This window comes from Microcaecilia unicolor, chromosome 13 (genome assembly GCF_901765095.1).
Source record: "Microcaecilia unicolor chromosome 13, aMicUni1.1, whole genome shotgun sequence".
Taxonomy (NCBI): domain Eukaryota; kingdom Metazoa; phylum Chordata; class Amphibia; order Gymnophiona; family Siphonopidae; genus Microcaecilia; species Microcaecilia unicolor.
This window is the reverse complement of record NC_044043.1, coordinates 55,288,967-55,302,633: the sequence shown is the minus strand read 5'-3', so window position 1 is coordinate 55,302,633 and position 13,667 is coordinate 55,288,967. Positions and strand designations below refer to the sequence as shown.

At 42.7% G+C, this 13,667-nt stretch overlaps 2 protein-coding genes across 2 annotated transcripts in view; one reads left to right on the top strand and one right to left on the bottom strand.

Moving 5' to 3' along the window:
• The window catches only part of ZSWIM7 (zinc finger SWIM-type containing 7), a 66,387-nt gene extending 56,252 nt beyond the window's left edge, over nucleotides 1-10,135 (bottom strand). Inside the window, exon 1 of the mRNA XM_030185996.1 lies at nucleotides 9,601-10,135. Within this exon, the coding sequence (XP_030041856.1) occupies nucleotides 9,601-9,676 (76 nt within the window). The 5' untranslated portion in view covers nucleotides 9,677-10,135. The remainder of the gene's footprint in view (nucleotides 1-9,600) is intronic.
• Nucleotides 10,136-10,276: 141 nt separating this feature from the next.
• The window catches only part of TTC19 (tetratricopeptide repeat domain 19), a 39,390-nt gene continuing 35,999 nt past the window's right edge, over nucleotides 10,277-13,667 (top strand). The window contains exon 1 of the mRNA XM_030185964.1: nucleotides 10,277-10,629. Within this exon, the coding sequence (XP_030041824.1) occupies nucleotides 10,335-10,629 (295 nt within the window). The 5' untranslated portion in view covers nucleotides 10,277-10,334. The remainder of the gene's footprint in view (nucleotides 10,630-13,667) is intronic.

The window sequence follows — 13,667 nt, the reverse complement described above, 5'->3', positions numbered from 1 at the left end:
GGGAGCTTGAAGGATGTAGCTAAAGTGTACTCTGTTAAGTAAGGTCACTTCCAAAGGCGTGATGGAAAAATCTGAGGTGCTCTGAAACCAGTCATTAAGGTGTCTCATCTCACAGGGAGAGTCACATATTGGAGCATCCCCAAGCCACATAAGTCCTAACGTGTTGTCTCTGGTATAAATTGACAAAGTATGAGAATGGTGGATATTTCTTATGGTTGGTTACAAATCATACCCCAAGTGTCCACTAGACTGGAGATCAGTGGTGTAGCTAGGATTGAATTGGCCCCATGAGGAAAAATTGACAAAGGGCCCCCTATAACACCATCACTCCCAAAGTAGTGGGAACCGAAGAGGGGAGAATGAACATTTCCTAAATGTATACAATTAATAAATTCAAGGAAAAAAAAGACTTTTTTAAACCTTTGCTGCCTGAGCATTGTTTTGGTCCTAGTATCTTCTACGAACAGGTTGAAGAGTCCAGCAAATAAGGAGAAAGAACTCAACCACTGTGGAAGGAACTATAAATAGGCTGGGTTTCTGGACTGGACTAGTAGGACTAAAAGAAAGGAAATTATCAGTAATTTGGACCATTGGGATGTAGCAAAACAGTGACCAGACAGAGTGGGACTAGATGAGAGAGAAAACCACATGAATTCCAGCTGAGGAACTCCATACACAGAACAGAAACGACTCACCAAAGTGACTGTTAACACCAGAAACCCTGATGGAGAAACTAACCAAAGAGGACTTCCAGTGCAACAGAAAGTTGCAACCGGAGCAGTGTTACTGAAAGAAATGTAGAACACAGGATACCCAGATGCAAAATCTCCCAGCCCAGTGTATGCTGAGGAGAACTAGAACCTACGGGAGCAGTAATAAAAGCTATCCACATGCCAAAGTGCTGGATAGCGAAGAAGCAAATAAAAGGTTGATTGGAACCTGGAAGCTCGAACACTCCTAGAAGAGCCACAGTTGAGCAAGTCTCATGCAAAAGACCTGCCTACCTCCCTACAGAATAACCACAGAGAAGTAGCTCTGGAAGGGAAGTCTCCAAAAGGCAATAAATTGCAACAAAGGTGAAGGTGCCAAAAACAGCATCTCTATTAACCTGCCTAGACCCAAGCCAAACCAGTGGCCTAAGGACTGTGGCCCCCGCAGGTCAGAGCCTGAAGGTGGGAAAGGTGGCCCATACTGCCGAGTCCAGCAGACTGCCAGGGCATTGATAACTCCACCAACCAGCGTCAAAGTGTCATGTCAGCGGATAGCACATCTGTATCCCACCACTGGTGGAGCAGTGGCAAACCATAGTCAACCACCACAGAAGCCCTGATGGCCAGTGGAAGAGAAGTACACAGCCGGCTGTCTGAGCTGAGACATACACTCTGGAGCTGGCATCTCAGACATCTGTGTCCCAGAGGTAGATGTATAAGAAGCTAGAAAATAAGTTAAGTACCAGCACAGCCATACCCCCGAGTTGGGCCCTGGAGGCTCTGCAGACTAGAGCTGGCTACTAGAGGGCAGAACCATAGAACAAACCACCGTGAAACTCTGGTAAAAATGAGTCTACCATTGTAGATACCAGAAAGGCCCCGATGCCTCTGCCACAGTGAGCACCACCATCATGCTACCCTGATGCCACTGCACATAAGCAGCCATCACTGTAGATAAACTGAAACATTAGCTACCTGTGCTGTCACCATAACCGTATACCGGAAGCTGTTTACACCTTGGCCAAGAGCAGCCTATTGATATGGCTATGCTAAAAGAGAGACAGGGATTAATCCCATGATACCACCGACACTGCGACCAACAAGAGATACTGCTGACCAAACCAAAACAGCTGCTGATACTAAGCATTGCTACACTAGTGGATACTGATGCCAAACCTGTGTCATGCCAGAAGCTGAGGATGCTGACCCCATACCCTTTAGGTGCTGAAGACAGTGACTGTACCATTTAGTGCCCACCAAGTCGATGGAGGGCAATGGCAACAGTAACAGATGGCGATGTAAAGTCCTGCCGGTTGCTGCCAATACTGGCTCAGTGCACTGCAAGTGATCGTAAAGCAAACTCAGCTCCATGCCAGAGACTGGAGCAGGTGACAGAGCGCTAATCAAGAAGCTGCTGGAGAAGAGGCATAGAGGCGACTTCCGATAGTCAAGCTGCAGCATGAAGGCAACTGCTCGGAATATGTCGCTGAGATAGAGAAACAAATCAATGACAGGAATTATTATGCTCTCTTATCCTCTGACCTCACAGCAGATTTACAAAGAGATATTGCTTCCATTGTAGAATTTGCACTGAAAGCAGTGTATATCACCCAAAAAGAGGCCAATTTTCTTCACATTACAGATCCAATTACTCCCACAATCTATGTGTTACCAAAGATTCATAAGTCACTTACTCATCCCCCAGGTAGGTCCATCATATCAGGAAATGGATCAATTCTCGATACCTTATCGATTTTTGTAGACTTTTTTCTAAGACCTTATATTCCTAAGATACCATCATACATTCGAGATTCATCACATATGATTAACTTGCTACAAGAATTTGATGGTGATTTAGATGATACCCTGATGGTCACCCTGGACATTGATTCATTGTACATGAACATTCCTCAGTTTGAAGCTCTTCAAATTATAGAAGAAACACTCAGAGATCATATTACCCACAAGCGGATGCCCAATAGGTTCATTATTACACTTGCAAGCATGGCACTCACCAACAATTATTTTTGTTTTCAAAACAGTTTCTATCAACAAATAAAAGGCAGGCCATGGGTTCTAGCATGACTCCTGATATAGTCAACCTATATGTCGCACATTTTGAGAAAACATTCTTAGAAGATTACCCATTTAAACAACAAGTCCTCCTTTACAAGAGCTATATCGACGACATATGTCTCATTTGGAAAGGTGATGTAACATTATTAAACAAGTTCTTTGACTGGCATAACACCAGGGACACCAACCTTCATTTTAAGATACAGCATGATGTAAAAGAAGTTAGCTTTTTGGACCTACTCATACGGGAAGACACATATCATTTTACCACCACCCTTTTTTAGAAAGCCGACAGATCGCAATGAATTCCTTCATTTTACCAGAGTCGCATTTGATGTTTTGTAATAAAGACTTTTATCCATCTACACGTCTCCTTCGGTGTTTGAGAAGAGCCACTCTCCCTACTCTCCTTTTGCTCTGTTTTACATAGGGAACCAGCGCACCTCCACCTATTGTGTGGCCTCGCCTTGCTCTTTCACTGACCGGTGCGCCATGGCCTTCCAACCGTGGGATGACATACTCACAGTGATGAGTATTTAAAATCACCTTATACAAGATGTAGATCTTTCAGAAGAGGAAGACGCTCATCCACAAGACACTCTTATTGATTTATGGAAAGATGTCATAGATCATAAAAAGAATATCATTAGGAACGATTTACATTTTATGAACATGATTAATTACTGTAGAGCAAAAAAGATCCTAAGGGGTCTTCCCATTATGAAAAAAACCTATGTTTTTTTTAGATAATCAAAGGTTTTTAGATAAATGGTGTTGTATTTTAAATAAGTGTGCTTTACACCTTATGATTTTAATAGCTGAAACTGCGAAATAAAAGAGGATTGTTTTGAGAGAAAAGTGTGATGCAAAACTCAGTATGCTCAAGAGGATCATAATTTTGATCTGATTAATACAGATATAGAACACAAGGAAGTCAAGAAAAGGAAATTCATACAAGACAAAAGTGACTATAAGAAGGGCCTTATTTATCCCTTCTCTAAAGCTAGACCCCATTATGCTTCAAAGAAGAGTAGTTTCCAAGGAACGAATACCAAACGAAATATTTCACCAACAAGGGAACATATCCCCACCAAACCAAGCAAGAAACACATTAGAAGCGAATCAGGAGACCTTTACAGACCACCACTAAATAGTCCAATAGTCACCAATCCAACCGGAACAACCTGATAGAATGACTATACGATCTTCACCTGTCCAGAATGTAGCCCCTTTTCAGATGTCTTTTTTTGGAGAAAATCTGGTTGAGGGATGCTCAAGAGATTCCGCCACGATTCCAGAACCACATACATGGACCCCCACAGATACAGAACGGATTTAGAGGGGGACATGGAGAGGAAGAGGAAGGGGCGTAGGACGTCCATATATACCGGCCGACAGAGGACACCATCGGGACAGTTGGCGGTAAACATTCCAGTTTTTAATTTATCCAATACATCCCTCAATTCCTTTGAGACATTAGTTCTACAGAAGGGCCTAAAATGTCTAGATGCTGTTCACAGATGATATTATGGATTATTGGGGATTTGTTAGTGGCTGATCTAACATTCAAAAGGCCTGCGGTTCAAAAAGGTAATCTACACTTCTCCTTCGGTGTTTGAGAAGAGCCACTCTCCCTTTGCTCAAGTCGCCCATAGGAACGTATGAGTGACTCTAGCATTTAGAATGTGCTAATTTTAGCGAGTGCAGCTTAGTAAACAGGGCCCTAATTGTGGAAGAAGTATTGATTGAGCTTTAACCTTAAAACTTTCCTTACTCAGAGATGACCTAATAGCTCTTAGTTGGCATAATTTGAAAAAGAAACTTCTTAACTACGTTGTTTATCTGGGATTCAAGAGTCCAGAAGAACACCCAGTACCCTTGTTTCTTTTTCAATTTTCAAAATTTCACCCGACTCCAAAGTTAATTCTTTGGCTGGCAGTGATTCAAAATTACCAAACCATAGAATTTTGTTCAACTTCAGAAAATTTGTGTAAGACCACTTGCCAAATAAAGTGGTTTGGCTGTGTATAATAGATTTTTTTTGTAAGTGAAGGGTGAAAGCTGGAGTTGTGAAGTTAGCTGCATCTGTCCGTAAATTTTCTGTATATCGATGTTTCTATATAGCCATTGTTGATGGAAACTGTGGTGTCTAGAAAGTTGACTTTTTCTGGGGAGTACAAATTTTGTAAAGTGTCCTCAAAAGAACTCAACTCAGGACATAAATCTAAAATGGGATTTGTCCCAAATTATCTAAAACAAGTTTTAGTTATTTTCCAACTAGAATGTGCTCAGTCTTATCTTCGGCTGGTTATTCCCTTAATGAAGGGTTGGAAGCTGGTTTCAACTGTAAAACTTAAATTGGAGGGATCTAATCTTATGTTCAGAAAGAAGTTGAAAACTTGATTATTTGAGACAGACATAAATTAATGCAGAATTTTTGTCTGCCTTGAGATAGAGGAAGGGGTGAAGTTTGGGTTGTGATAGGTTTTATTTTATATTATTTTTAATCCTGAAATTGTCTTTTTTAATTGTATTTTGAGAGTATGTTTATGAAGTTTATGCTTTGTATTGTGCACTGCCTACATCCCTCTGTGGAGAGTATACAGCAGGCTATAAATATGAACTTAAGTTAAATTTTCACCAAGAATATTTTTTTTTTACTTCAAAAGGTGTACAATAGAACTGCACAATAATAGGTAAAAGCTCTTAAAAAGCAAGATTTGGATGTGAAAAGCAAGCGAGGCACTATGCTAAAATACTGTCAAGTAATCTTTAGGATAAAGAATCAATATTAGGCTAAACAAAAAGGTGTGTCCGTGATAAATAAGGAAAACTGTCAAGGTATATTTAATAAAATTAAGCATCTATGATTGTACATTTGGAAAGCTAACAGCATTAGTTTTGATAACCTACTTAAAAAAAGTATGTGCTTCTGCAAAGGCAGTTCTGGGGTGTATAGTTTCTATACACCCCAGAAATCTTTGGCACAATCGTTTACCTCAAATAAAACTTCTTACCATTAAATTATTTAACTATTTCTTTACAGAATACATCAGATTAATAGAATATAACAATATATATATGCTACTGCTTACACATCAGGAAGGGAAGGGTTTACAAATTAAAATTGTTTACATCTGTTTTTAATATGTAAAACTAGTCCTACAAAATGCAAATTCTGGCCACATCTTGTTTTTACAAGACCTGAGACAGCAATCTGTCTGGTGTGAAGTACGACTCAGTAATGACAAAATTGTCTTTGGTGTATGACTTTAGGCAAAATAAAAGTTCCATAGAGTTTAATTTAATCTTAAAATAAGAAAACACAAAGTATGGCCAGCTCGGTGCAGAAGTGCTATGGAATTCACCAACAGGGACCTGTTCAGGAAATGACTTGACTCAAGATACATGAAAAAAAAGTTTAAAAAATAAAATACCACAAGGAATGAAACCAAAGGAAAAAGTGGTAGAAAATGTTTAACTAACAACCCACTAATAAAAGCTTTCATGTAATATTAAATGCAATTGCTTCTCCCATCCTCAAAAATGAAGGGCCTCTCATATAGGTAGCGAGAAATTCAGTTTCCCTTCCCAGAAATGCCAAGGCTGAGCCATCCTAAATGGTGATATTTACTGCCCAGAAGAGAGATATTTTTCAGATGGTGCATCTATGGAAGACACCTAGAAAGATTTAAGTACAGTATTGCTTGGCAAATGAAAAAAAAAATTGCATAACATATTTGCTTTTCTTTGATGGGTCTAAAAGAATATATGAGACTAGTCCCCTTATATTCAAAAGCATTTAACTGGTCAGGATCGACACTTGGACAGTAAAATGCGCCATAACCGGCTATCAGCAGGACATGGGGGAATTTTCAGGACCACTGTGGGAGTTAGCCAGATTTCAAAAAGAAATTTGCCCAGTGGCTACAAGCATATAAACAGGTTTCATAGCACAAGTATTTGTAGGTGCTAGAAGGAAGTATATTGGAAGGCATGCTCAGATTTCTTCCTGCAGGCTGGGCCACTTGGCTTTTGTCCTCTTAGAAACCTATGGAACATTGGAAGGCTAAGTGCTTTGAAAATGAGTCTCTGAAGGCCCAAAGTGCCTGCTAGTGAAATTTGTGAAAACAGCATCCAACACTACTGAAAGACTGACTATGTTAGAGTGACCAAAAGTTCTATTGGGTCACTTGACAAAGTTGCCTAATAGCCCTTGAAACAACATGCCTCAGTCCAGTACATGAAGAGATTTCACTGACCCCAATGGAGTGCAAATGGAAAGTATAATCCCCAACAATACAAAAGGTCAAACACCTACCTAACAGTACCCAAATGATCACCTCACTGCCACACCCAAGCTCTCTCTGACACCCCAGATTACCCTTTTAAATGTTAGATCAGCCACAAATCCCCATTAATCCAAAATATCATCTGTGAACAGCATGTAGACATTTTAGGAATAGCTGAAACCTGGCTAGATGAAACAGGGGAATTACCACCGTCTCAACTATGCCCAATGATTTCAATATCCAGCAGTAACCAAGACCAGGGAAAGGGGTGGAGGGGTAGCTGTTCTAAATCTATACTGATGATGTGAAACTACTCATACCAACTGTACTAGACTTAAAACTTTGAATAAACTGCATACGGAGAAATTACGTTTTACCTTTTAAGTTTCTTTAGTCAGCAAAACTGTTCTGAACCAATGGGTGTTATGCCTTGACATCACCAGCATAAGCAGAAGTGCTCCCTGGAACAATTCAGTATGCATCTGCCCAAGCAGAAGGTACCTTTGTAATACACCCATGCCCCAACCAACCACTGCAGCTGCAATGATAATCAAGCAAGCAAAACACCACAGAGTAGCACTTGCTACTCTGCATATGGAAAAATGTCTCACCTGATCACTTCTTTCATTTAGTTGCAGGAGCAGATGAATCCAGGAACTGGTGGGTTGTATCTGCCTACCAGCAGGTGGAGATAAAGAACACTGAAATGAAAGCAATGACCCTGAATGTGCAGCTCCTCATCCCTTCAGTATAGGTTGCATACCAAAGCAGGGGATAATGGAAAAATAACAACACGAAAAAACCCTTACAACAACATGGCAACAGCCAAACAGAAGTTTGCAAAGGAAAACATCTCAAGTACTCTTTGAACCTTCCCTCACGTGTGTCTTTAGACTTCTTTTTTTTTTTTAATGACTTGGGAAGACTATCTGAGACCTGACAGTCAGGCGCGTGGCAGAAGTCCTGGATTCATCTGCTGTGACTAAAGGAAAGAAAATTATCTTCAGCAAGTAGGCCTGATGCAAGAGCAGGATAAAATCAGGGGAGAATCCAACTCCCGCCATTTCAGCATCTGACACACCTGGAACAGCTCCAGAAGCCACCCCTGCACTGTTAATGTTCCCAACCACTGGGACAGAAGAGTGCAAGAGCTCCCCTGACAAGGTGTGGGATCCTCAACCACTTCAGCTGTGGCTGCCATGATGCATGCGCCAACCTCTGACACTCGGAAAGGTTCTCCCTTGGCCCCAAGCAGCCCACCGGCACTGCTGAGACCGTCGGAGCATTTGGCAATGCAAGCTCCTGCTGCGGAACGTAAGGGACCAGCAGCGGGAACACCATTTCACAGCTTCTGCTGCCATACTGCAGTCTGCTCTGCCTGGTGCCCAAGGACTATAAAATGAAAAGCACTCACTGGGGCAACAAAAGATATCCCCAAAGGTGACAGCAGCTCTAAGAGGGAGCCCCAAATGACACTCCTGCTCCCCACAGTCCAGCAGGGCCAAACAGGTTCTACCTGTCTTTGTTTGTTTTTTTAAATGCCAGCTGGAAGCTGCAGTGTTGTAAGGGTTTTTTTTTAATTGTGAGGAAGGCAAAGCAGCTCAGGGACAGGGCCCCCAGGAGCACTCAAGAGGGTGAGGTAGGACAGGGACCTAAAGACCAAGTAAGTCCTCAAAGGTGGCACCATCAGTCGCACACCCCGTTGCTCAACTGTCCCAAAAGACCAGGAGCCCCCAAAACAGAATCCAGGAGCTGGAGGGAATAAATCCAACACCTGCTGGAGATGGAGATATACTGAAGGGATGAGGAGCTTGAGTCCAGGGTCACTGCTTTCACTTGTGTTCTCTATCTCCACCTGCTGGTAGGCGGATACAACCACCAGTGCCTGGATTCATCTGCTGCTGTGGCTAAGGAAACCAGGATATAGCCATATCACAGGAACCCGTATGACTGGAAATCACTATGGGGCCAATATTGAGACTGAGGGAGGTAGCCCAGCTTACTCCTGCAGCTGCGGTCAGCAGCAAATCCTGAAATTCAATGCGGGGCCATATCCAGCAACTGGCATTGAATTTCCAGCCTTTTTTTGGGCCACTACGAACATAGCCAGTTAAGCCAACATTCATTGTATGTTGGCTCACTTGAATATACAGGAAAAATGGATGGTCTTATGGACAAGTTAGCTAAGCCAAGTTTACCTATGAACACGCTAAAAGCCATTGAATATCATAGATATTTGCTTGTGATTGAATGGGCTATCCCAGGCCATGGCTAGCTACCTCAGGTGTGAAAATGGGTTAAGCCTACTCATCCACAAGACCATCCAAATAGTTAATTTAAAAAAAAAAAAAAAGCACTTTTTTAATGGGCTGAATTTTTTTTTTTTTTTGCTTAACTTTTGGAACCAGACGCCTTCTTCTCCAAGTCAAGCTAGGTCAGCTGGAGGAAGCCTTGCCCAGTTGCCCCTGAATCATTCACTGCCAGTTCAAACCTTTCTAGCGCTGTACGGCTCATTTGCTTACTTCGCGAATTTTCCTGGTATGACTTTTTCACTTCTTTCAGTAGTTCTTCAGCTACTACGGGCAGAACGGCGTCCATAGCGCTAACCCAAGGGACTATAGAGGAAAATATCAGCAGAACGCCTAAAAACGCTGCGTCTCCTTGTTCCAACCCTCCCTCCCGTTCTCTCTCTTGCTCCCGGGCTCATCGGTCGGTTCACTTAAATTACAAGAGTAGCCAAGGTCTTATCTCGCGAGATTTGTTCTCCGCACGTAAACTAGGGGAGATTGTCATTTGGCTTAGCTATCCAGTCTTCACATCCCACGACACTGGGGCGAAGGTGCTAACTGCTATTTGTAGGCAGTTGTTATTTCGCGGAGACGCGGTCAACGCACCCGAAGCTGGGGATGATGCTCCCACTTACAACCTGGATATATATGTTCTGGGAAAAGGAATAATACACATTAATTTGCAGGCCACTGTATAATGTGATACCGTAGTATATGTGCTCAACCAAGGAACAACTTGTGCTCAACACAGCGTAACCGTTACCTAACCCAATCCAGTGGCCCGGCCGGCACCCCCCCGGTATGAAGCAGCTGAACTACGTAGCGTGAGGTAACCTCACTCTCTAGTCACGTGTCAGGGAACGCTACTCGCTTCAGATCACGTGTCAAGGTCTCTCCGGAGGCTGTCTGCCTGGTCACATGGCGGAAGGAAGCAGCACTGTGCATGCTGCTTCCGGTAGCTGTGTGACATGTCTTTGCGTAGGGGCTTGAACCTCTTAGGGGTGCTAAGGAGACCTCTACCAGAGATAAGTTGTCAAAATCTGGGGAGTGCGAGCCGGCGACAAGGAGCAGCTTATTTGGATTGCGTGTATCAGCATAGGGGAGGCCTCAGGAGCCTCATAGACAGTGCCCATTGGCCGAACAAGGGAAAGATTGGCCAAGTGAGGCAGGGAGATACGGAGATGGTCCTTTGCAGTCCGTGGGAGGAAGAGGGAGGATCCAGCAAGGGCCGAGATACAGCAGTATTCACTGGCTTCCTTGCAGGTAGGATGCTCCAAAATACTGTTTCTCAGCCTTTTACGTTGTTAATGACCCCTAACATTTGAAAGTGTAATACTAGCCCATTCTCGTCCAGCAGCCATTCGATACTCCTCTTTTCTTCCATGTCTGTTCAGCTTGCCAAGTTTCTCTTTCTCCCAGTCCTGTATCCCTGCTGACTCCTTTAAACTTACTCCTACCCTTTAGCCAGGATCCATATAACTTCCTCTCACCTAAGATTACCAGATTTTTGATGTGTAGGGTTACCATATTTTGTCCTCTGAAAAAGAGGACACATGTCATGCCCCGCCCCGCCCACACGTCCTTTTCGGATCACCACGTCCTCCGGCAACGAATTCCAGAGTTTAATTATGCGTTGGGTGAAGAAAAACTTTCTCTGATTTGTTTTAAATTTACTACACTGTAGTTTCATTGCATGCCCCCTAGTCCTAGTATTTTTGGAAAGCGTGAACAGACACTTCACATCCACCTGTTCCACTCCACTCAATATTTTATATACCTCTATCATGTCTCCCTCCCCTCAGCCGTCTGTTCTCCAAGCTGAAAAGCCCTAGCCTCCTTAGTCTTTCTTCATAGGGAAGTCGTCCCATCCCCATTATCATTTTAGTCGCCCTTTGCTGCACCTTTTCCAATTCTACTATATATTTCTTGAGATGCGGCGACCAGAATTGAACACAATACTCAAGGTGCGGTCACACCATGGAGCGATACAACAGCATTATAACATCCTCACACCTGTTTTCCATACCTTTCCTAATGATACCCAACATTCTATTCACTTTCCTAGCCGCAGCAGCACACTGAGCAGAAGGTTTCAGTGTATTATCGACGACGACGACGACACCCAAATCCCTTTCTTGGTCTGTAACTCCTAATGTGGAACCTTGCATGACGTAGCTATAATTCGGGTTCTTTTTTCCCACGTGCATCACCTTGCACTTGCTCACATTAAACGTCATCTGCCATTTAGCTGCCCAGTCTCGTACGGTCCTTCTGTAAATTTTCACAATCCTGTTGCGAGTTAACGACTTTGAATAACTTTGTGTTATCAGCAAATTTAATTACCTCGCTAGTTACTCCCAGATCATTTATAAATATGTTAAAAAGCAGCGGTCCTAGCACAGACCCCTGAGGAACCCCAGAGTAAAGTATATCATAGACAAGGTAAAACACCAGAAATATTAAGGAATAAGAGGTTGTTTAGAGTCTTGTCTCCAAAGAGTTTCATTCCAAGAGGCAGGAATACACTGTCCAAAATCTTCTTCTGCTATTTTCATAAATATTTCTATATCTTTCCGTTTCACCACAATTCCAGGATAAGTTGGTAAAGGTGTCACAGTCATTTAAAAGAATTTCAGAAAGTTAAAGAGGTGCTTAAAATGAGGTTCTCAATGAGGTTACAGGTATACTCTTTATCTAAATCTTTAATTGTCAACCTTCCTTTTAGAGCTGGGGAACATTACAAAGAAATAACAATGAGTAATTGCCTCCCATTTCACAGTAATCTACCTATGTGCACAAGTACATATACAGTTTTGTAAATATATGCATGCATTAATGTGGAGACTGTACCTCTTACGCTCCTGTAAATGATAACTTCATTCTTAAAGCTGCTGTCACCGAGGCACCTCTCGTCCAGGAAAAAAAAAAAACAACACTCTTTACTATTCCTGCAATTGGTAGATTTGGGCCACCACTGAAGAAAACTCAGATACAGGAGCTCAAAGAAAAGAACAAGAAACGATAGTTTGAAAGCCAGTCAGTCAGAAGTGCCGCCAAAATCTGAGCTGAGCAACTTCTCCTACAAGGCCCTCCCTTTAGGGAATCTGCAAATCAAAGGCAGCTCAGGAAGCCCTTTTCAGAGAGGAACAGAGCTCCTTATTGATACAGCTTCTGTCTGCAGCCTTGCCAGGCTTTCAAGAAGAGATCGGATTACAGGAGCACATTTCTCCCTCACAAGACTGCAGACGTGGATGGAGGGAGGGAGGAGGATCATTATTTACAAACATCAGCTGAGTGGGGCAGGCTGGCAAGCACGCTGCACGTCGCTTGCGTGCATAGGCAGGAGGACGACGGATGGGAGGAGTCAGGACTAGTCTCGTAGAAGAAAAAACCCGGACAAAGCCAGCAAATTAACAAATCCGCCCGGACTCCTGACAGCGCCCTCAAAAAGAGGACATGTCCGGGGAAATCCGGACGAATGGTAACCCTATTGATGTGCAAATCTGGGAGACTGTTGTGGAGTAGGGCCTCCCACGGGTAACTTTGCACCTATTCCGAAAGGATGGGCTCCACCTTAACCAGGGTGGGACCAGGCTGCTGGCATCGGCATTTAAAAAGGAGATAGAGCAGCTTTTAAACTAGAAACAGGGGGAAGGCTGACAGTCACTCAACAGCGCATGGTTCGGGATACGGTATCTTTCAAAGATATCACCAAAACAGGGAAGATAGAGTATCCTGATAGTGAGGTTGCAAAAGAGACTGTAGTAGATCAGGTGTCCTTAAATAAAAATCAGACAAAAGATTGCAAATTAATACTGTCAAGTACTAAGCATGATGTAAATAGGAACAACAAACATAGTTTGAAATGTCTATATGCGAATGCCAGGAGCCTAAGAAATAAGATGGGAGAGTTAGAATATATTGCACTAAATGAAAAATTAGATATAGTAGGCATCTCTGAGACCTGGTGGAAGGAGGATAACCAGTGGGACACTGTCATACCGGGGTACAAATTATATCGTAGTAATAGGGTGGATTGAATTGGTGGAGGGATAGCATTATATATTAACGAGAGCCTTGAATCAAATAGATTGAAAATTCTGCAGGAAACAAAACGCTTCTTGGAATCACTGTGGATTGAAATTCCATATGTAAAGGGGAAAAGGATAGTGATAGGAGTGTACTACTGTCTGCCTGGCCAGGATGAACATACGGATGCAGAAATGTTAAAGGAAATTAGGGACGTAAACAAACTGGGCAACACAATAATAATGGGTGATTTCAATTACCCCGATATTGAC